Consider the following 22702-nt stretch of genomic DNA (forward strand, 5'->3'; position numbering starts at 1 on the left):
CCACATTAAACAAAAACACTAAAACGAGGCATGTTTTAATATAACCTGTATGTATGTATGTATGTATGTATGTATATATATATATATATATATATATATATATATATATATATATATATATATATATATATATATATATATATATATATATATATACACACACTTCTTTCTAAGCGAAAGTGTCCATATTGAGTTTGCCAGTGAACTATCTTGATTGCAAAAACGAAACTTAAGTCTACTGACGGTATAAGCGGGTAACTGTCTCAACAAGGGAAAACAGACTCTTTGACAGTTTAAGAACCAGGGAGCGGGTGAAGGAAGCGCAGAAAACGGCGCACTTGACTTAGGTTACGACTTTAGAGGACAACCTGAATAATGGCATCGAAGTTTTACAGCCTGACGGCTAAACTGTTGACTGGAGAAATATTTAACTTCTCCTCGCTTCAGGGAAAAGTCGTCCTTATTGAAAATGTCGCGTCTCTCTGAGGCACGACCGTCAGGGATTACACCCAGATGAACGAGCTCCACGAGAAGTACTCCAGTAAGGGGCTCGTTATCCTGGGAGTGCCCTGCAACCAGTTCGGCCATCAGGTGAGGAAATCCACTCTTACTATGCTGTTTACCACACGGGGGCTTGTACAGGTGGTTTGTAAGTTTTCATTTTGCAGTTCAACACGAAAAAAGCTTTTACCTCAAAATTGTAATTTAAATTGAAGAGTTAAGGTTGTTTGTTTGAAGTTGTGTGGTTAAAAACGGTCGTTTGCATCTGTAGTTTCAATTTTGAGGGATTTATTTTTCGAAGAGGAAATTGTGGTTTTGTTAAAGTTCCACCCAACAACCAAATAAATATTTATTATACTACTTCTATTTTCTTCTTCTTCTTTGTTTTATAGTACTTTAATGCATTAAACCACATAGTTTAATGCATTAAACTAGCAACAACTTAGAAGCGGTACCTAGTAAGTTGCAAATAGTCTTAAAAGATTTCACATAAAAGAGGAAGTTCGGTTCTCTTTGCTTAGTCCTTCCTGATCTAGATAAGATGAGTAAGACCGCTAGGTAATATCCGTGTTAATGATCATCCCTCAGGAGAACTGCAAGAATGAAGAAATCCTCCTGTCCCTGAAGCATGTCCGTCCAGGAAACGGCTTTGAGCCAAAGTTTCAGCTCCTGGAGAAGGTGGATATCAATGGGAAGGACGCCAACCCTCTGTTTGTGTTCCTGAAAGAAAAGCTCCCATTCCCCAGCGACGAGCCTTCATCCCTGATGACCGACCCCAAGCTGATCATGTGGAGCCCGGTGAGCCGGAACGACGTGGCCTGGAACTTCGAGAAGTTCCTCATTGGGTCAGACGGAGTGCCTTTTAAGCGCTACAGCAGAAGGTTCCTCACCAGCGACATCGAGGAAGACATCAGGAAGCTCCTCAGTCAGGCGACCTAACCACCCTACAGCTCACCCTGGCCCAAATATGTTCAACCATAAACCAGGTTCCGACTTGTAATTCACCAGGGAGACATCTGTGGGCCTTTTCTATTCCCTCCGTGGTTTCTCTAGGTGTTGGCATCACCTGTGCTCTCCTGTGTCTGATAGCTGTGTTGTTTGTTTTTACTACATGAAGATGCCCTCTGAAACCAGGTGTAAGGGGGGTGTCGGATGAAATGTAAAAGATGCAATGTTAACAGCTTAATCGGTTGCATGTAAAGCACGGTTGTGTTGCGATATGAGGACCAATAAAAGTTTTTTTATCCAATCTTGTCTTTTTAATTGTCCCCCAAACCTTAAGCTCTGCGCCATCAAAGCACCAATAAGTTTCTATTATATTCCTTTTACTATTTGAATACTCTTTAGCAAGTAGAAGTAGACCAAGCTAAATTAAATCATTTCGCAAAATGACTATTTTGTACTTCGTGGCCTCTACTCGCAGCCTCACACACTTACACACTGTGGCAGATCATAGTCCATTTTGCAGCCAGACAGCAGGAGTGGCTAATAACTATGTTGCATCACCTGCAACTACAGGTTATGTTGCAACCACGGATGTTTTATGTTCAACCTCACCCGTTTGACCATTATCACAGTGGATATTTAAGTTCAGGGTGTGAGTCCTAGTGAAAAGTTTTACAACTCGAGGTCTTTGGGGTTATGCATCAAACCACATTTGCACATTCAGAGAAAACAGTTTAAGCTCAAGTCAAATGACATGAAAAGCATTTTTTTTGTTTTGAGTCTTGCCACAGGTTCTCTGTTGGATTTCGTTCTGGACTTGTCCTGTGTGTCTCTGCAGCTTCTCCAGTTACTACGGGGGTTTTAGCTGCATATCTTATTAATGCTAGCCTTGCAGGTACCGTCTGCTGAGGTGTGAAGCCACACCTTGGCAGCTTTGCAGACGTGACACTGATCTCCAACCTCCTCAGTGAAATGTTAAAAGCTCACAGTACACAGTTCAGTTAAGGGACAGTTGGGGAAAAAATGGTTGCAATAATTTATTTTATTTTTTTAGGGATGTCAGATTAAAAAGGGGACCGAGTACATATGCACACCACACTTTTCAGATTTTATTTGCAAACCCTTTCCACTTTTACTTTGCCCAAAAGAAATAGCTGGTTTACAATATGAAATTTAACATACACTAAATTTTACTGTAATAATATATATATATATATATATATATATATATATATATATAAAGTTAATAATATACCAACTTACCAAAAACCAATTTATAGCACTTCGCCATTGGTTTGCTTATGCATGTGATTATTCCAAACACAAAAAAACCTTGAGGCTTCTTTATTGTAGAGGTTTCAAATATTCTAATTTAAAAACAACCTGGATAAATATGCAGACAAGAACTTATACACCTACTTAAAAAGTTTTTTTTTTCTACATTCTTGGGTTGTCAGAATCGTCTTCTCAACAAAGACGACGCTTACAGATGGAAAGCTTTTCCTAGTCGAAGGCATAACTTATCCAGGCAGGCACTAATCGCTGAATGATGTAACCAAGTCAGAACCAGCCAGCAGACACATGCTTTATGCAACAGGAATGCAGGACTTCTTTCAAAAACACTGTAAACACAATAAGTCCCAAAGCACTGTTTACATGTTGCTCATATGATAATATCGTCTGTCCTTTTCATTGTTGATCATGTTAAAAACACTTTATACTCTGCATTCCACTGGATCATTTTGTGTCAATGAACACCGTTAGTTAGAACCATTCCATAAAACGTAGCCGAGTAGCGATTTGGGGGTCTAAATTGCCAAGTTTTGCATCACATGCACAGATTTCCATAAGTTTTAAGTCCCATGAATCAAACCACCACTTTTATACCAGTTTATTTCTTTCACTCGGTGTGCTTTGAAACATCAAAGAACAGGCATTTCAGTACAGAGCTGCATGAATGTATGTATCTAATGATGAGCTATTGCAAGGTAAGCTGGTCAGATCCAGCAGCAATCAAATTACCCTTAAAAGGACTAAGTGATTTAAGAAAGTGCACGGCAGACCATGAACCTTAACGCTACGGTTACGCCACACCTTTCTGACTAAACACACCAGAAGCAGGTAGATTATGTACTTGTGAAGATTTCAAAGTGCCTCCTTTTTGTCAGGTTTGCAGGAATAAAAAGGCCGCTTATTTCACTTCATTATAAAAAAGAAAACTTGTAGGAGGGTGGGAATCTTCTCGCAACGGGCCCAAGAGACAGCAAAGTTCAAGCTGTGCTTTATTTAAAAAAAAAAAGAAAAAAAAAGCACAAAAATAAAAACAAAAGCAAGGCCGACTAGCTTCCACTTGTCAAGTCCAATGTCAAAAACCTTGATGCATCACAGAGCTGCAGCAGGTAGGCTGCAGCAGCAGTGGCTCTATGAATCCACAGCAAATATTTTCATTAAGGTGGCATGTATTATTCTGTGTGCACATCACACATTAAACTTGCATTTACACCAACACAGCGATAATTTCAACAATAAATGTAGGCACAAAGCCAGTACCCTGCTAACTTCTGCGTCGTCTCTTCATAAATACCTAGAATCACTTTGGTTGAAACAATATCAGCATTTGGCTTTTATTTTTTTTATTTATTTATTTTTTTGTCATTTAAATATTTCTGAATGTTTTCGCGGGCGACAGAAGAATTTGCGGGCACTTCTAACATTCTGCTCATCCAGCGAGAGCTTCTGCATTTATCTGTGTTCCTCTGAAGTCCCAGACTAAGTACGCTACGATCACCTGCTTCGGGGGAGGAAGTCTCTCGGTTCACTCTTCTGACGCGGTCGTTTTTGTTGAAGACGAAAAACAGACGAGACGGAAATCAAATAAACTCGAAAGAGGAAGGGTTAGCAAGTCTGTGGAGTCCTCTACCGCTAAAGAAGCGCTGTGTGCGCATATCCGAGTCTCTACTCGCCATGTGTGTTTTCAAGTGTGTGTTCGTTAGTCGGGGCTCCTCAGTTTGTGTCCATGTGGTCGTCGCCCGACTCGGTGGCTCCTCCCAGCGAGACCGATGGGTCGGGTTTGGAGGGGCTGTCCTTGTCTCTGCGCTGATAGAAGAGCACGTAGGCTGCTTTAGTCTGCAACGAGACGACGGGGTTAGCGTCACTACGGCAACGAGGAGGCGACGGGGTTAGGGTTACACTACGACAACAAGGACACCGGACACTGCAGGCGGAGAAGCCAGGGAGGCAAGAGGAGCCATTCGAAACGGTAAATAAAATAATAATTAAACTGTTAAACTCACCACAATCTGGTCTTCGGAGGCAGACGAGACGCTGCTGTCGTCAAAGTAATACCACTTCCCATCCATTTTATTCTTGCCATAAGCCGTGTCTGTGTCAGAGGACGGAAAGTGTTAACAAATCACACTTTCCGTCTTTTAGATATTTAAATATCTAATAAAAATATTATTTGATATTTTTTGGCTTTTACTAAACCAAAAAAAAAATCTAATCAAAGAAGTCTGAGGGATGCAGTCAAGATGAATTTACACCGACAGCTGTGCATACAGATGTTTTTTACGGTCTAGCATTGTATTGCATCCAAGGTGGATTTTGAATCACCTTCATCAGTACGTACTGAAATATACTACTTACAAAACAGATTTTTATTTTTTTAAATTAATATTCGGACTTAGATTAGGGGAAATAAGGTGACTTACAGTGACCGCCTCCCATTCCTCCATAGTGGTTTGAAACAGCAATGAGGTCGTAGACGTAAGGGCCCGCTTTTGGGTCACACACGAACTCCGACATTTTTAGATCCCTGACAAAAGAAAACGTGTGCTTCAATTTACGCCAAGAAAAAAAGAAAAAAAAAAAAAAAACAACTTTTGAAAATGGTTTCCAAACAGAAGTCAGCGTGACATGTGGGTATGACTCCATAACCCTGCTGCAACTTCTCCATTTTACACACGCGCACACACACACACACACGCTGCAGCTAAAGACAAAAAACGTTTACAAAAGGAAATGTCCTGTCTTATGCAAGTGTTACAGTAATAAAACAAAATGGGTAATAAAGAACTGAGGTTTTATTGTTATGATCAAAGGTGTCGGAGACAAGAATCGAGTTCACTTCTGAATACAATCAACATTTCCTCATTCACACATCAGATTCTTATTCGTGATTTCCTGATTGCGCAATCCTACCATACCATACCATACCAGCTTTATTTATAAAGCACTTTAAAACAACCACAGTTGATACAAAGTGCTGTACAATCCTGTACTGCTGGAGTTCTAGTATGAGGGTTCACAAACAGGAAACTTAGAACTTTTATATTTTGTTACGATACATAAACAATACTGATCTTACAAAAAGGTATGTGAAAGGTAAGATGCATTAAAAACAGCACGACTGGTGACTCCCACATACTTCAATGAATTTGAATGGAATTCATGTGACAGACTGACACAAGGCCTTTCATTGTGAGGTGGAAGAAAACGATACATACTTTTTAATATTTCTCAACTATACAAACCTGAAAGGGGTAACATTAGTTTTACACAAAAAAAAAGGGAATGCTGATTTCCAGTCTCTTGAAGGGCCAAACTAAACCCCCGAATCTTTTGATGTAACTGTAGTAAAATATGGTTTTAAACGTATAAACCTAGAAAAGCTGAATAAAAATGCATGCCATACTGTTTATATTTAATTTAGATTTAAAAAACAAAACCTAAATAATTTTTGCTTTCACTTCACAATGATGCACTTTATTGCGTCGGTGTGTCACAAAGATCTATGAAAAATAAAGAGAAGTTTGTAGTTTCAATTTGACAAAATGTGAAAAAGTTAAAAGGGAGTCAAACACTTTCGCAAGGCACTGAAAGGCCGACTAACTGACCATGTGGAAAAACCGAAGCTCTACCCTTCAATATAAGGTAAAACACAAGAGTATTTATAATGACAGAACCTTAGACTGTGAGGGAAATCAGTGATCATGTCCAAGCTTCCAGTGTCTTGTGCTGGAAGCTTAAAAAAATAAATAATAATAATTACAAAAAAAACCCATACAGTACACCAGGTCTTGCTGCCTTGCGGTGTTGGAGAAATTCACTGATCAGCTTAACTATTTTAAATGATAACATTTCATTTCTGTTGCAGAAGTTTTCTTTGGACCGTCATACCTGATGGGAAAGTCCACCAGTGTGTCCAGCTTGTCCCTCCAGCATCGGTTGTAGGAGAAACGCTTCAGGTGAACGACCAGAATGCGAGGCAGCGACCATAAGTCAAACTTTTTTGTTGCCTGTTGATGTTTTTTACATGTTGGACAATACCTGCATTTAAAAAAAAAATGGATTTAGATAATAGGATACCTATTATCTAATAGGTCTGACTTTCAGTGCGTTACCTATAAGGAAGAAAAAAAAAAAAAACATTACCAAGGGTCATGTTCTCCTAGAGTCTCCATTGTAGTGAAAAGCTCGATGCATTCCTTCAGAGCCACGGTTGTTTTCTTTTTTTGAGGCTGCAGCATGCTGTCGTGCTTCTCATAGACCTGCAACAAACATTTGAATACATGCAAGTGAGTGTTTGCATGAGACGCTGCAGAGTTTATCTAAGGTGAAATCAGTCCCCTGACCTCTGCTTCCTGCTCATCATAAAACTGTTTCTTTGATTCCGTGTCCCAGTCGATCGCCACAGTGGAATGTGCTGCAGACAAAACGGGGGACATGCTGAGCCGGCACAAAGCAGTTCTAAAATTAATGAGCAATTTTTAGATGTAAAAATAGATGTGAAAATATCAATGCTAACGATTAAGTTTGAGGACATTTCCATCGCAAGGCAGCGGGCTGATGTTGACGGTTCCATAAGAGTTGACTATGCTGAAGGTGAAGAGCTTAGCTGAGTTCCCTTTAGAGCCGTTCTCCAAGTCTGAGCTCTCCTCCTCTTCTTCAGACGGCCCGTTCTCTGGCTCAGGACTCACCTGGTGATCCATGGCCTCCTCTTCACCTAAACAATAAAAACACAACCTTCATTCATCATTATGAAAATCCTTTTGTCTTTTCCTGTTCACCCTCTTATAACTACACTTCCCTCAGCAGGACAACAGAAGCCTATATCTGCTATTTACCGTCATACAGCCCATTAGCTTCATTGCAGGTTCCTGAGTGGTTGCTACCGTTACTGGAGCTGGCGCTGCAGGAGGCCCCGTCTGACTGGGGGCTGCCGCAGCCCCCCAGGCTGGCGTTGAGGGTAGACGATGTGGAACATTCAGGAGTCTGGCTGGAGCTGGACAAAGTGGCGGAGGCTGAAGCTCTGCTTTCACTATTTGGACTGTGCTGTTGCTTGACGTAGCGTCTGCAGCAGAGAACAGGGAACGACAGCAATACTTAAGACAACAAAACCTTCCCTTTTGAATAAACACATGAAGAAACTATGAGATGTCTCTGGAACTGCGCTCTGTATCACTTGAATTTTCATATACATTTCCTACCCGATCCTTTCCAGGATCTTGTCGTAAAGAACGTCGGCCAACAGGTTGTGTCTGGGCACGGAGATGAGTAAAGGTTGGCCGAACAACAGGGTGCTGGAGGTGCTCCCCACGTGCTTGGAATGGCGCTCCCTGAAATACACAGGCAGGTTCATCCTTTCGCTGTCCTCCTCCTGGACCTCATATCTGCAAAGACGAGACACATTGGATTATAGATCAAAAGTAAGAATCTACAAATCTCTGAGGTCAACTTTCATTAATCAAGACTTACACAAAAATGTCATCTTTTTCCATAATTTGGTTGAGGGCGTCATCTCGTCTGTAAATTTTATGAAACCTGTGATTGTAAACGTCAGCTACCACCATCTACAAGGACAGGAGGGTTGTGGGTTGAAAGTAGCAGCCAAAAACACATTTGAGGAAATAAAGATGGTGGGAAATCTGACCTTCTCAGGAGGAATGCCGCAGAGCCTGGACAAGGCGCTGCAAAGGTCCGTCACTGCTCCCAGTTTGGGGACCACCACTCTGAACTGCAGAACAAGGAAAACAGAACAGAGTGAAGTATTTCTATAAACATATCAACATGACTTCAGCACCTTGTAAAAGTGTCCAAACACCTGTAGCATTTTGCTAAATTACAACCACAAACTTCACTGTATTATATTGGAGTTTTATGCGGTTAATGTGGGGTGTGAGGTGATGGATGCATGGTTTCCAAACTAGTATTTATTAAGAATATGTCTTTTTCTACCTCTGGCTAGGCCTGGTTGAATGTGGAGGAACTGAACATCAATCTTTAAACATTTCCACAGCTTCTGCACTGGAGGTCTGATCAAATCAAATATCCTTTGAGTTTAATTGTTCCTCTGGAGCTCTTTATGATTGGGGTTGTTGTTCTGCTGGAAGCTAAACCTCCAGTGCAGAAAGCAGAACAAGTCAAGATAACAAGGCACACAAATCAAAATTATTCCTCTTATATTGCTTTTTTTCCCAGCCCTTATAATTACTGTTGGATGCGAGGGGTTTTTACTTTAGGAACTATCATTAAATTATTCCTTCAATGAGGAGAATGCAAGAAAAGACCATTTTGTCCAAATCTGTTGGAGACATGGGTAAAAAAAAAAAGACAAAAGAAAAAAAAAACTTCTTGGTATTCTCAGATAAACTTCAGAAGCCTCACAGAATAACTACATGTGCACCGAGATGAAATGAGACACAGGTGGACTCCATTCACTGATTAGGACACTTCTGAAGGCAACTGTTTGCTTCGGATTTTATTCAAGCCCTTCAAAATAAAAGGGGTTGGCTAAAGGATGGAGAATTATTGAAATATTTATTAGGATTACGAGGTAAAAAAGTTCTAACAATAATTCTGATTTTGCATGACAATAATAAACTCTGATCTGCAAGACTGTAAACCCCGAAACCTTAACTGGCCTGCCATCAAAATATGACTTAATGTCATTACTCCATACAACTTCACTGCAGAATTAATAAAGACTGTATTGACTTTTTAAAGACTTTTGTAACCCCATTTGTCGTTGCAGTAAATGCCACCGATTATAGTAAAAATGTAGGTCTACATATTACTGGTCTATCCCATACAGCCTCCATACACTGAAGCTTGTGGATGCAAGACGAGCAAATCTGAAAAGGTTAACGAGGAGCGAATACTTTTATACATGACCCCTGACAACAAAAACAGGTGTTAAAGATGAGACGCAAAGAACAAGTCAAAGGTGCTCAACAGTTCAGACCATGAGCAGACTGAAGCCCAGCTTTTCCATACCTGAGTGGGTTTGGACTGGGGGTCCGACTGAACTAAAAACACCTCCATGGTCCGGTCCTTTTTCATAGGGAGAGGCAGCGTGAGGTAGCAGAAAGGGTCGAAGGTCACTGACACTTTGGAACACTCTGGACACACTAACGTCGACTTAAACAGGCCGTGGAAAATGTCGACGATGACGGAGTCGTTGCGCAAGCGGTGGTTTGTCCAGGCTTCCTTGGCAACAACCTGTAGTCAAACAATAATGAAAGCTTTTCATTGTGTGCCAATTAACTGCAATTCAACATAGTAAGAGCAAAAAAATAAGTAAAAATAAAATAAAAAATGCAAAAACCGTTGTAAAAGAAAGTCAACTTTTTTTTTTTTTCTAAATACTGAGGAAGTTTTTTCAGCTGCTCTTCCACAAACGGACACATCTTAGTTTGTAGTTCTAAACAGTGCTTTGATGCTGCGTACATCATCTGGTCGACCCTCTGCGTCTCTCAGGGCCAGGTAAGGCTTTTTCTTGACACGGTTCAGATCTTCATGGAGTCCATCCAGAAGGAAGGCCAACAACTCCTGAGAGTCCTGCTGCTGGTAGCCGGAAAACTGTGGAGCGAAGCGGCCCACCTGGGTCTGGAGATCAAGATGAACAACATGACTGCTTCGATCTGGCTTCCTTTTGATGAACGTTAACCGGTGTGAGGTTTGTCTGAAGTGGCTCACTTTGAAGGTACGCGGGGCCACGTAACTGCTGCGGCTCATCCACATCTGCTTCACCAGGTCTGCGTAGGCCTCGGCGATCTCTCCCCTCATTCCCAGGGGATTCTCTCGGTTAATCTCCGCTTCATACTGGTCTGTGAGGAAGTACTCTGTGAGTGGAGACACATTGCTCAGGCACTGGAGGAAGAGGAACAAGAAAGAAGATTATGGAAACATTTCCTCAAAAAAAAAAACAAAATAAAAAAATAAATCACATTCTTATTCAGTAAGCTGTAAATCTGTAAAGAATATTTGTATTGTTTTGATTTCTTTTACCTGGAGAGCAGAGTTCATGAAGCACGTATTGCCCAGATTACTGAGACCGCACAGGCCAGGCTGCGATTGTGATTCTCTGTAGTTATAGGAGGAGCTATATGAATTATATCCCCCAAATCTGTGGAGAGTAGGGACTTGTTACTGCTGATGGATTAAAACATACATGCAATTCTCAGATCACTTCTGAAACCCCGGCCTAACAAGATATAGAATGTTGCTGTCATGTATTGAAGCGGAGAGAATTACATTTTTCACAAATATTCTAATTTATAGACATCAATATTTATTCTAGCCAATAGCGCTACAGTCAGTAAGCTAATTGTTGGAAACCATGTTCAGTCGAAACCTTTTAACCATGAAATGCTGAGCGATGCTTGCTAGAATAGAACAGAATAAAATATATTTCCTTGATCCCAAAGGGGAAACTGCTTATTTGTTGACAAGCTACTCCATCCAAAGTGTCAAATATTAGCAAATACAACTATAACTATAGGCGATATAAAATTTTATTTAAAGAAAAATAATGTAATATAAATCGGGAACAGCACTGGCTCCACCAGTCATACTTTAAAACACCATATTCGACATAATATGTAAATGAAAGGAGATCAGGTACTAAGAAGAATGGCAGTTATACTAACACATACAAACATCATGTAAAGTAAAAATCCTACTAACCTGTCATTTAAATGTTTTTAGTGCCCACATCTAACAGATCATCAAGATCACATTCTTGTCCTTCAGTGGTGCATTGATACAGTCAGAATCAAACTGACAAATAATAAAAATGCCTAAACTAGCCTGTGGCAAGTGTGCAAAATAAATAAATAAAATAAATAACAGGTTTGTTTTTCTAATTTAATTATGTCTTTAGGACATTTGCGTGTCAAGCCAAATTTCTCCAGTTGTCTACAGAGTTTTATATTAAAAAATGTGTGTTTAAAGCAGGAAAGCAATAATGCATTCCCCTTGGAAAGCAGCTAAGTGGATTATAAATAATACGGCTACTTTAAGAGTCAAGCCACCAGTTGAGGAAACAAGAAGAAACACTTTTGTAAAAAAAGTCTTTTACTTAGTGTGTTACAAATGCACAAACAACAGATGGTTTCTGACTTAACTGTGTGTTTTTTCTGGTGTTATATTGAATTACATTAAGTATAATGGTCGTGCTTTTGGCTCTACTAAAATGCATTATAAGTTCCATGTATAGATATGGACAGTTTCACCTTGCTTATCTGAAGTAGATAAATAAATGTAAAAGTAGAAAGTAGCAGAGGAATATATGAGAAATTGTGCCTTGCCTGTTGTTAGAGGACGTGCTGTTATTCAGAGTATATCCGGTGCTACCGCTACTGTCACCATTGGTTACCGTTGGGGACACACTAGCTGACGAATTCGAGGAAAGTTTAGGGGAGGTAGTAAAATTCCTAGATGGAGTTGCACTGGACCTGGAGAGAGCAGAAGCACGTTACAGAAAGTTAATTATAACCATTAAACTTAAAATACAAGAAAAATAATAACCACCAGGGAGACAAAACATTTCTTCACAATTTTAAGTAAAAAGAGGTTTGCTTACTTGGAGTGCGAAGCTTGTCTGGGCCACGTGCCGTCCTCATTCTTGCGTTCAATCACAAGCACCTGTGGGAAAACAACTAGAATAAAAACATATTTCTCCATATTTCTAATTTATGGCTATTACACCTCAGGTTAACAGTGAACTCAGTAAATATGTCAAGGGCTGCCAAGCCATTATTAAGTATAGATGGGGTTATGCAATGATTTATAGTGCATTTTTGTCGCAGACACATTCGCACGACTCCTTTATATCAATCCCAACACATAAAGACTATTTTTGCCCTGTTCAAAATTTTTATGGACTCGCATTTTGAAAAGTAACCACGTTGTCCCCATTGCAACTCTTAAGCAAGTTTCATCAACTTGCTTTATTTCAAGTCACAAAATAACAGTATGAAAACTGTTTTCCCTGTATAATGAAAGTACAGACTTAGATTATTTTGGAATTCATGGAAAACCTTTGTTAAATTACAGGAGTACAGCTTATCAAAAATGTGTGGCTGTAATGTGAGTCAATGGGATCAAAGGACAAGTGAAGTTAAAGAGTGTATGTAAAATGCATGTGCTTTGTCCTACATATGTTGCAATTAAAAGGACAAAGAACTATTCAACGTAAAGTGCAACAGAATCAACCTTAGAACTGACACCAAGAAGCCTGAAGGGTTAAAAATCAGCAAAGCCACAGACTGATTGCTTCCATAATACAAGCAGTAATGCAAAAGGATCCCCAGCCAAGCACAGAGTTAATATTCCACACAGCAAGTCGACATTACTTTCAGTTAGTTAACATTTTTGCATTACAACTTAATTTTATATGCAATGCTCATTTTTTCTAAGAAACCGATTTCAGAATCATATTTGATACAACCCAAATTCTTTAAAATTAACAGATACTCCACTTGATGTCCTGCTTCAGTCTGTGTGTAATTAATTCTCAATAAGCATGAGATTGATTTGAATATCTGACATAAATGAAGTTTCACAGTTTTTCTAATTCATGGAAATGCACCTGTGTATTAGCTTTGTTTCATCTTGAGACACTTCTCTAGTCACCTCCAAGTTCAACATTTATACATTCTTCATAAAATTGAAGCGACATTTATACAAAGCAATCACAACACAAGGCCACAGATAAATCTATAAACATATGATGCAGTTTAAAACACAATTCAACGCCTATTCATTAAGAACAAGAACTATATAGTGTAGTAAATGACAAGGCTCTAAATGTAGAGCTGGCAGCTCTGCATTAGGCTATGGGATGTTTCCGTTTTTAGGCAATGTCTCTGAATGAATTATGCAAGTACATGGAGAGCAAATACATTCAGTGTGTTAGTATATTCAGTAGTCTATCTGGAGTGTAAACTACCTGTCCCTGGAAGAGACCGGCATCCTGTACAGTGCTGTCTGGCTTGTTCAGCTGCTCATAAGTGTTGCTCATGTATTTGTTCCAGAGCCGAGTCTCCTTCTCTGAAGGGATATTGAACAACGTCCGCATCTCCTTCTCTATAGTGTCTGAGAACAAAAGGATTGCAGTCTGTAAAGTAGCACAGGTGCAGAAATGAAAACTTCCCCTCGTTCACCCGCAAGTCCTGACGTCCGTCTTACCTATGGTGTCAGCTTTACTGAAATGCCGTGTGATGACATTTTCCATGTTGTCATTCTCACATAGGCTGAGTTCAAGCAGATAAACTTCCACCTTACAGTGCTTCACAAACATGCCATGTTCAACCACCTAGAAGAGAAATGCAACATTTTTTAAAAAGCCCAGACAATGGTTTTCCATAAATCAACATGACATGGCGTGAAAAAGTAAAGTACCTTTCTGACGATGGGTCTCTGGCCCTCGAGGCAGCTGTACCAGCTGACCAGCTTATTCCATGCCTCAGTGGGTACGAGGACGTAGTCCAACTCATCTATAAGATGCTCTTTCAGGGCCTGAGTCTCCTGATCTTTGGTATATGAATTAAAAGTATCATTTCAAAGATGTGCACATATGAACCTTTTATTTCATGCTCTTTACTTGGAGAGAAAATTATTTTTGAGTTTTACCTGAGAACAGGCCAGAGTTGTCAATTGGTCCTGGATAGAGGCTACGTTCCCCAACATTGTACATGTCCCAGCTGTCATATCCCACATACTTTTTCCACTGTTTGAACCATCGACTGTCTATAAGATACCTAAGAGAGACAAAATTGATTAAAAGTCAAAAGTTACCACAGCACCAGTCAGAAAAGAGTCAGTTTTTCTTTTCCAAACTAAAACAGGGGAAGAAATGACAAGGTGAATGTTAATAGGACACATTCCACAAAGCCTCATGCCTTTGCAGAACATTATGCAACAGCGAACTGTCTTGGCATTTGCAGATATAGTAACGGCAGGCTAGTTTCGACTTAATCTCATCTAAAGCATCTCCTGTAGTTAACAGGCTTTAATCGGAACAGTGTTGAGTGTTCGCTTCTGTAACAGAATACTATGGTTCTATGTTCTCTAATACAAACTATGTTTTGGCAAACTTTGAAAAGGATAGAGAACCATATGATAGAGATTCACATGAAATAATTAGTCTTAGAGGGAAATGTAAGTGCATGTACGAAAACCGTAGTTGTGTAGGTAACAAGGTTTATGATGAGAACGTACGTTTTCTTATATAAGACAAAGTAAATAACTGCTACTCAGACTTGACTGGCTTTTGACTAGAGCTGCTTTAGTCATGACTGGCTGTTTCTCAAGAACTAGATCTGAGAAACAGTAAAATCTAGAAATATGAATAAAATCCGTCTCGTCTTGTCAGAAAGCCGGTTTGACTGGAAGAAGAACCTATCAGATAAATACGGGCCTGCTCGCTATCCCTACAGTTAGCGTCTTCCAACTTATAATGAAATATACGTTAAGATAATAGCTCAATACATAAAGTTGTTTGAGTGGACATCTGATCTATTATAAGTTATTATTAGTGTTTGTGATCATCACATACAGATCTCTAAATAGAACGGTCGGACTGGTTAGCTGTTAGCATGCTAATCTGTCATTAGCTCAACAGCTTTCAGTTTAGGCTTTCATTGCTGCTTGTTAGCTTTAGCATGCTAGCACTTCCTGTTTCATGCTAGCTAGCCCTGACTAAGACAAACAACGTTTGGATGTTGTCGTTCCTTACCATTCGTCGCCCTTTTTTAAAGTTGTTTTCAAAAGTGACCCAATACTCTGTTTTTGGTTTTCTATTGAAGGGGTAGGCATCTGTGCGGCTACCGGCTCTGTGTCAGAGTCTGCCGCGCTGCCCGACTCGGGTCCGCCTCCCTCAGCCATCATGCAGCCAGTGAACCGGTGTCGTGAACGCGCGAGGACTAAAGAACAAGAGCGAGCGTCTCGCGTCTTCCTCTACGATTCATGGACGGAGGAACAACAGGGGCCCTAGTGGTATAAAGGTGCATCTGTGCCAGAAGATCAAGCAACCTAGATTTAGCTGATTTATTTAGAAATAATTCGAAAAGTAAAATGTATATGAAGATATTATGTATTTACCGGGAATATAGCGTCATTTTATAGCACAATGAAGTACTTATTTTACCTTCAGTTGTTATAAAAATGCTGTATGTATCAAAACAACTTAAAAGAAATCTGAGAAAAGAACATTTGTATCAGAGCAGTATCTGATGCCTTGAAATTGACCTCTGTCTCTTTAAGAACCTCTTACCATTTCCAAAACTCATGTCAACATGTGAACTCAACAATGCTTCTTCATGTGGCCCATTGATGCCATTTACAACCAATTTTCTTCCTTCTTTTAATTGGCAGTTGGCCAGAAACATTTACTACCCTTCTTAGGAGCATTGCACTTGGTCTGATGAGTTCTCAGCAGATGCTAATTGCTGCTGGAAATTTGGTGGAGCTGTGTGGGGAAGGCACAACTGGGAACTGAATCTCCAAGGTGGAGATTTGTGGAAATAGGCAGTTTATTTGTGGAGCAGATCAAGGCATCCTTGAATGGCTGCCATGGAAGATTCAAGGATGCATGAATGAGTCAAAGCAACACTCCAGGTATGCTTATGCAGAGGAACTGATTTATGGCTTGACTTATTGTATAACACAATACATAAATCAAGATAGTCAATTTTGAAAAAAATAAAATAAAATGTGGACACAGATTTATACGTTGGTTAAACAAGGACCAGATCATCCTAAAAAACATCCCACATCCTGCAGCTACAAAATCTTGATATGTACGGTTAAGCCTTTTTTAAATCCACACAATAGTCCAGGTCCGCATCTTCAGGACCTACTCAGTTACTCCACAATGGTAAAGATTTTGCCTGCTCTTCCTGAATTTGATGTTGAACCGTGAATCAGCACGTCCTTTCTAGCAAAACTAGATCAACTTTTCCAAGGAAACTGAGAAATGTGATCTCAAACTCCCTGCTTCAATTTCTGAACTGCATCCAACACATTTGCTTGAAGGCAGGACAGATTAAGATGGAAAAGTCCACATAGATCAGAAAATACAGTTTCGATGAATGAGTTCAAAGATTAGGTAGATGGTAAATGTCCAAGTAACATCCAAGGCAGGAGCCGAGGATTGCATTCTTCCTTTTGATTCAAAGATGGTATCCTGCATACCATGAAATGAGATTATGATGACCTTTCTATCATTTCAAACCAATCTACCAATTCTCCTCAAACATCCAGGCATTTCGTCCAATCATTGCTGCTCAACTGGAATGGTCTCTTCTTCAGACCGTTCTCTGTAAACTCCACAGCAGTGAGTGAAGGTTCCAGCAGAAAAAAAAAAAAAGTTTAAATATACACAAAAAAAGCCAGTCATGTCATTATTCCGTAATTATCAAATTGCTTGTTTTCAAAGAAAGATGAGCAACTGTACACTGCAAATGGAGAAAAACAATTTTAATCAAAACTATTTCTAGACTGTACAAAATGCAAAGTAATGTTTAACCTTACAAAATTAACTGTCTAGATAACAGAAGACATTTCCATAACATGCGAACCTCAGCTGGTCCCAGGTCTGCTTCCAATCCTTAGAGATAGACACAGAACAACGGCTCTACTATCAAACGATGGAGAGATTAAGTTATTTATTATGTTGAGACCCAGACACCACACTTGTCCTGTTGTTGAGTCATGATGCATTGGAAATGGAAATAGTCTAATTATACATGGCGAGGGGGGGCGGGGGGAGGACTGTACCCAGTAGTAGTATTATGAATGCATACACTTACAAGAGAATCATAATGCAGTTTCAATAAGAAATATGTCCTCTCAACAATCCAAAATGTGTCCTTGTAAATAAAATAGCAACTCAAATGTGTTTCGTCGACATGAGACAGCTAGAGTGTTTCAGTAGGTTAAGATATTTTCTGGACTGGAAAAGGAATATTTGAAAGAGCAATGACCATAAACGTGTAAACGTTGCACAATATGAAAAGACAAAACAACCAAAAACGGATCCCTGCAATGACTAAATTTAGACCAGGCAATCAGAAGATGCCACTTGGCAGCTCCTTGTTAAACATGCCATCAAAGTCCAGCTCCCTGCTCATCAGTTCGTCCTCCACACTCTCTAGCGCCCACTGGTGGTCTGTTAGTTCTAGTGCCTCCCACTCAGCCTACAAAAAAATAAAAAATAAATAAAATTAAATAAGAAAAAAAATTACACGAGAATCTGTCATTTCTCACCAAAGGATCTAATTATATGGGCCGTGTGATACATACTTTGAAAGCTTTATTTGTATCTGCCGGCATGGCCATGGCAGCGCCACTCATCTGTTCTTGCATGATCCTCGACTGGTCAGCACCTGGAGGGATTCAGAGGCATAGTCACCATCAGCATAAGTGAATGATTAATCAAGACTGTTTGCAGATGGGAATGATTCTTCATTAATTACACTTACCATTATCTTGACCTAATATGAGAGAGTACATGCTTCTCAGTCCAAAGACATTCAAGAAATACCACGAAGCTGAGCTCACCCTAAAAGAAAAAAAAAAAAAAGAAAGCAAGAGTGCGCATGAGAAGGTCACATGCTTGATATAAACACAAAATGAATGTTTCAGTGAAGGTCAGAAAGTCCTGCTTTATTTCTTTACCAGGAAGCGTCCAATGAGAGGAGTTCGATTCCTTGCTGCAACATAGGCTTAAAACGCAGGGTGAGAGGGAAGGGAACCTTCGCTGTGTTGAAAAACAAGCACAAAGACAAAACATCTGTTACATTAAGAAAAAAATACTTGGAATTGAGCAGATCACGTTTAGATCACAACTGGCAGAGCCAATTGTCTGCAACTCGTTATGTAAGAGGCGCTGCTACATTTAAGAAGAAATATTACTTGTTACAAATCCAGAAAAGGTCCAGTTGATCCAGCCGCCGATGAGGATCATGGGAAGCACGTTGGTGACGTTGCCCTTCATCATGTCCGTCAGCATGCTGGGATCTGGGAAACACAAGACTCGATTTTTCTAAACCAATGCGATGTTCAACATATTTTTTTTTTTTCCCCAACATTTTCACCACTGTTTTGTAATAAGTTGGGGAAAAAAACTATTTGCTGAGTGTACTGCAGTTTATGTATATAAGTATATATAAATAAAAACATCATGCTAAATAAAATAAGTTATTTTACTCTGTTTGGCCACTATTTTAAATAAAAATGTTCTACCTGTCATGGGAGATGGTGGAACGACCTTCCTTTTAGTCTTCTTAAAAAAGCCATCCTCTTGGTTGTTGAAGTAGAACTTTCTCATCAAAAAGGACTAAAACACAGAAAGGTAATCAGTAACACTGTTGATAAGGAACAGGAGATGGTTGGTCACAAGTCAGCTCATCCAACAGTTTTAGTTACATTAATTAAATTAGTTTTGTATCAAACGCTTGTTGCGTATAGCAGGTAGTTTCCTACAAATAATTTATACTCCAAAGTTGGAAAAATGAATTATAACATCAAACTGAAACATCACCACACCTCACATATTAAGTTATGATGCTAAAGATATTTTTCAAAATTACTTAAGCAGACAAGACAGACTGAGAACAACTTCTTCTGTTTGCAACAAATCAATGACCTAAACTAAATTCACCTAATTTAACCATCATTTTTCCAGGTGAAATGTGTGAGAGCCAGTTCTTACTTAAAAACATGACCTGACTAAGTTGATCTAAGTATGGCAATGGCTCTTGAACTATCTATTAATATGAGCTGATTGAAAGACTGTTACTACTATTTTTATGATATCACTTTGATGGTGTTTTGAATATTAAACACTTAGGGTAAGATTGATGTCTTACCTGTTTCGGAATGTATTTTCCATTTTCTCTGAGAATTCTGCTCCGAATAAGAACCTGGCTGAAATTTTACAAAGCACACAAACATACCTTACTGCATTTTTAGCTAAACTTGTGTAATTTCCATGTACTGACAAGTGCAGTGTGCTTACCTGTCTGAAACCTGCTCTAAGGTCAACTTTTTGTCACTCTGCAGAAGAATTGATACATAATGGCGAATCACGCCGACAAGAAAGGTGATGAAGACAATGGGCAAAACCACCCAGAGTCTGATGTTGGAGTCCAACAGAAGCTCCGGTTCGGCCATTCTGTCTGGAGGAAGACACACCAGAGTCAAACAGGCTATACGTCAGAGTGCGACAGACATTACTGAAGTTCATTAAGGAACCGGATGGACTGGCTGTTAATAACGCCTTATTTCAACCTCAAATAACTCGTTAAACAGTAAAATATTTACTTCTCGTAGGTATCTGTGAGCCCTCAGACAGATGATCTCTCAGATCACCATAAAATAGCCACAGAAAAAAGAAGCTAACAATGTGCTAACGTTAGCCAACTGGCTACCTTCTTCCTGATATCCGTCACGGAGGGTGGGAACCAACAAGTCCTCCCGAAGAGGCGACCCCCGCTTTGAGCTTTATTCCCGGGAAGCGAAAGACAAAACACATCCGCTGCGTGAAGGTGTCAAATTCGCTAGATAATTTTTTATAAAATTGCGTTACATCTCAGCTACGGACACTGCGTTTTGCTGACTGCGGAGAAGGATGAGAACAAATTTCTGCTTCTGCAGCTCCTCGCCTCCAGAATCTCTCGCTGGCGCCGCAGCGCCACCTCGCGGCAATGAAGGAGATCTATGAAGCTATGTGTGACTTCAGTCATTGCATTCAATTAGGAAGAGACAAGTTTCAATTTTAGTCAGTTAAAGTTGAGAACCCCCCCACAATCGTCTACAATCTTCACCTTTGGCATAAGTGAGTCTGATTCATACTTTGGCAGTGCATAGTCATAAATTGGTTCATCATTTCAAAGCTCTTGTTCTTTTTCAGAGCATTTCTTTCAAAGATGTCCCAGATGGTTTTTTCTAATAAACCATCTGGTACACCAGGTTAAACATAGTTTTGCTTGGAGCTAACTCCCCTTTTTGTGAAAAGTGCATTTCCTTTTCAGAGAGAAGGTATTTTGGTATTCTTTTATACTATATATATATATATATATATATATATATATATATATATATATATATATATATATATATATAGAGAGAGAGAGAGAGAGAGAGAGAGAGAGAGAGAGAGAGACAGACAGACAGACAGACAGACAGACAGACAGACAGATAGACAGATAGATAGATAGATAGATAGATAGATAGATAGATAGATAGATAGATAGATAGATAGATAGATAGATAGATAGATAGATAGATAGATAGATAGATAGATAGATAGATAGATAGATAGATAGATAGATAGATAGATAGATTTATATTCATTAATATTCAAAATATAATGTTGTATTTTCTTAATTTTCTCGTTAAAGGATTGAAAGATATGAAGAAGAGGGCAGCATGGAAAAAGTAGCAGATGATGAGGGAGAGACACCAAAGCAGGAGAAGATGCTTTTGTGTCACCTGCTGTGTCACCAGCAGTTCCCCATAAAAGAGGCTCTTCTTCGTCACAAGCGGCTCTCTGACCTCCACAAGGTGAGGACATCAAACAGCAGGAGATAAATGTGCAACAAGCTATAAATAATCTGCTCTCTGCCATCTGTTAAACACTTAAAGCCTCAGTGTAGATCAATATATTTTTCAGAAGACAATGCTTATTATTTTCTCTAACATAACAGTTAAAACCTGCTTAAAAATTTGCTGTACCCCAGCAATTTTTGCACAAACATAATAGCTGGGGTCCAGGTCATTGTTTTCTTTGGATTCCTGCATTTTATTCTTTGTAATTCAGATCAGCAGAGGGCCGTGTTGTACAGGAGTGTTTCATGCATAACTTTTCACTTTCACTCTAAACACCGGGGGCAGTATTCATTTTCAAAGATTTTCAGGGTTCTGAAAGGAATTTTGTTTCTAAAACGTTTCTTTTTATGTAGCGAATTAATAATTAAAAAATTATTTTAACACATTTTCTGTAAAATATTCTGTGGATGAGTGGCTGAGTTTTATATAATCAGTCTCTCTCCTGATGTGAAGTCAGTTATGATTCATCAATAAATATGTTGCTGCAACTGTATTCACTTTAAGACCTTCACCATCAGGTTTAAGTTGGTCAAAAAGCAGAATGCCAAATTCTCTCCAGTTCGCCTGTCTGTGGATGACATTGTTTGGTTGTAAGAGCCTCACATCTCTGATCTTCTCATTGATTAAAATTGCAGAACAGGATGAACCATGCCCAAAGCCTTCACACTTGTGAACGTCTCCTCAGTTTTCAGCGTGGCTCTGGCTCAGCTTACTAGAATTTGTGTCAGTTGACTAAGCCGTTTTACGTAACAGCTCAACATCCAATAACAAAGACTGAGGGTGGCCTGTTTTTTATATATATATATATGTGTACACTAAATGCATAGACTTGGTGTATCAATATGCCAACAGCGTGGTATTTCTGAATCTTAGAACATGCCTATCTGTAACAGCTACTTCACAGTTTGAGGTTTTATGCAGAACAGATGTTGTGTCCTTGCTTTTGGCCTTCATCACCAAGCAGCCATGGAGTTGGTTGAATGACCCCCAAAAAAAAAACCTGCTGTTGCCTTGCAGTGTTATGTGTTGTTTCTCTGCTTACGTTTCACCTTGTGAATTATAAAACAATGAAGCTGCTCTGGGTGGAACTCTGTGTGTTTGTCAAAAAGATATACATTGACTATACAAAATGTTTTCCATATTGTCTCATTTTACAGATTTACTTTGTTTTGACTGTATCAAAAGAAACACAAATATTCTGATGCTTTGCTATGCATGCTCCAAATGACCTTTGGTGCCTTTCTTTCTTCAGGGATATTTGACATTCCTCATGGACGTGTCAGTATTAATCCCAGTTGTTTAAGTAACATTAAGCCTGAAATAACTTTCTGTGCACCTGGGACAAGTGAAGTGATGCAAA

General features: G+C 39.3%; 3 protein-coding genes across 4 annotated transcripts; 1 reads left to right on the forward strand and 2 right to left on the reverse strand.

The window, feature by feature from the left end:
- Positions 1-298: 298 nt before the first annotated feature.
- On the forward strand, positions 299-1750 carry gpx1b (glutathione peroxidase 1b). Its single transcript, XM_044123344.1, has 2 exons — positions 299-591; positions 1090-1750. Exons 1-2 carry the CDS (start codon positions 376-378, stop codon positions 1438-1440), a joined length of 567 nt encoding a protein of 188 aa, XP_043979279.1. The 5' UTR covers positions 299-375; the 3' UTR covers positions 1441-1750.
- A 1572-nt stretch (positions 1751-3322) lies between these two features.
- usp4 (ubiquitin specific peptidase 4 (proto-oncogene)) lies at positions 3323-15694 on the reverse strand. 2 transcript variants are annotated; one of them, XM_044123345.1, is made up of 22 exons: positions 15467-15694; positions 14362-14489; positions 14131-14261; positions 13918-14044; positions 13679-13824; positions 12311-12372; positions 12036-12182; positions 10735-10852; positions 10423-10596; positions 10174-10332; positions 9721-9945; positions 8378-8461; positions 8203-8297; positions 7935-8117; positions 7572-7798; positions 7253-7450; positions 7080-7150; positions 6880-6995; positions 6625-6774; positions 5157-5260; positions 4740-4828; positions 3323-4572 (listed from the first exon to the last, which is right to left on the reverse strand). In XM_044123345.1, exons 1-22 carry the CDS (start codon positions 15616-15618, stop codon positions 4450-4452), a joined length of 3009 nt encoding a protein of 1002 aa, XP_043979280.1. In that variant the 5' UTR covers positions 15619-15694; the 3' UTR covers positions 3323-4449. The 2 variants fall into 2 exon arrangements, with proteins under 2 accessions (XP_043979280.1, XP_043979281.1); XM_044123346.1 differs by having other exon boundaries at positions 7620-7798; positions 15467-15677.
- Positions 15695-17193: 1499 nt separating this feature from the next.
- On the reverse strand, positions 17194-20435 carry emc3 (ER membrane protein complex subunit 3). Its single transcript, XM_044123347.1, has 9 exons — positions 20163-20435; positions 19751-19910; positions 19602-19659; positions 18976-19069; positions 18646-18750; positions 18409-18490; positions 18213-18292; positions 18034-18116; positions 17194-17927 (listed from the first exon to the last, which is right to left on the reverse strand). Exons 2-9 carry the CDS (start codon positions 19903-19905, stop codon positions 17799-17801), a joined length of 786 nt encoding a protein of 261 aa, XP_043979282.1. The 5' UTR covers positions 19906-19910; positions 20163-20435; the 3' UTR covers positions 17194-17798.
- Positions 20436-22702: the final 2267 nt, after the last annotated feature.

Source organism: Gambusia affinis, linkage group LG07, assembly GCF_019740435.1.
Source record: "Gambusia affinis linkage group LG07, SWU_Gaff_1.0, whole genome shotgun sequence".
NCBI classification, from domain to species: domain Eukaryota; kingdom Metazoa; phylum Chordata; class Actinopteri; order Cyprinodontiformes; family Poeciliidae; genus Gambusia; species Gambusia affinis.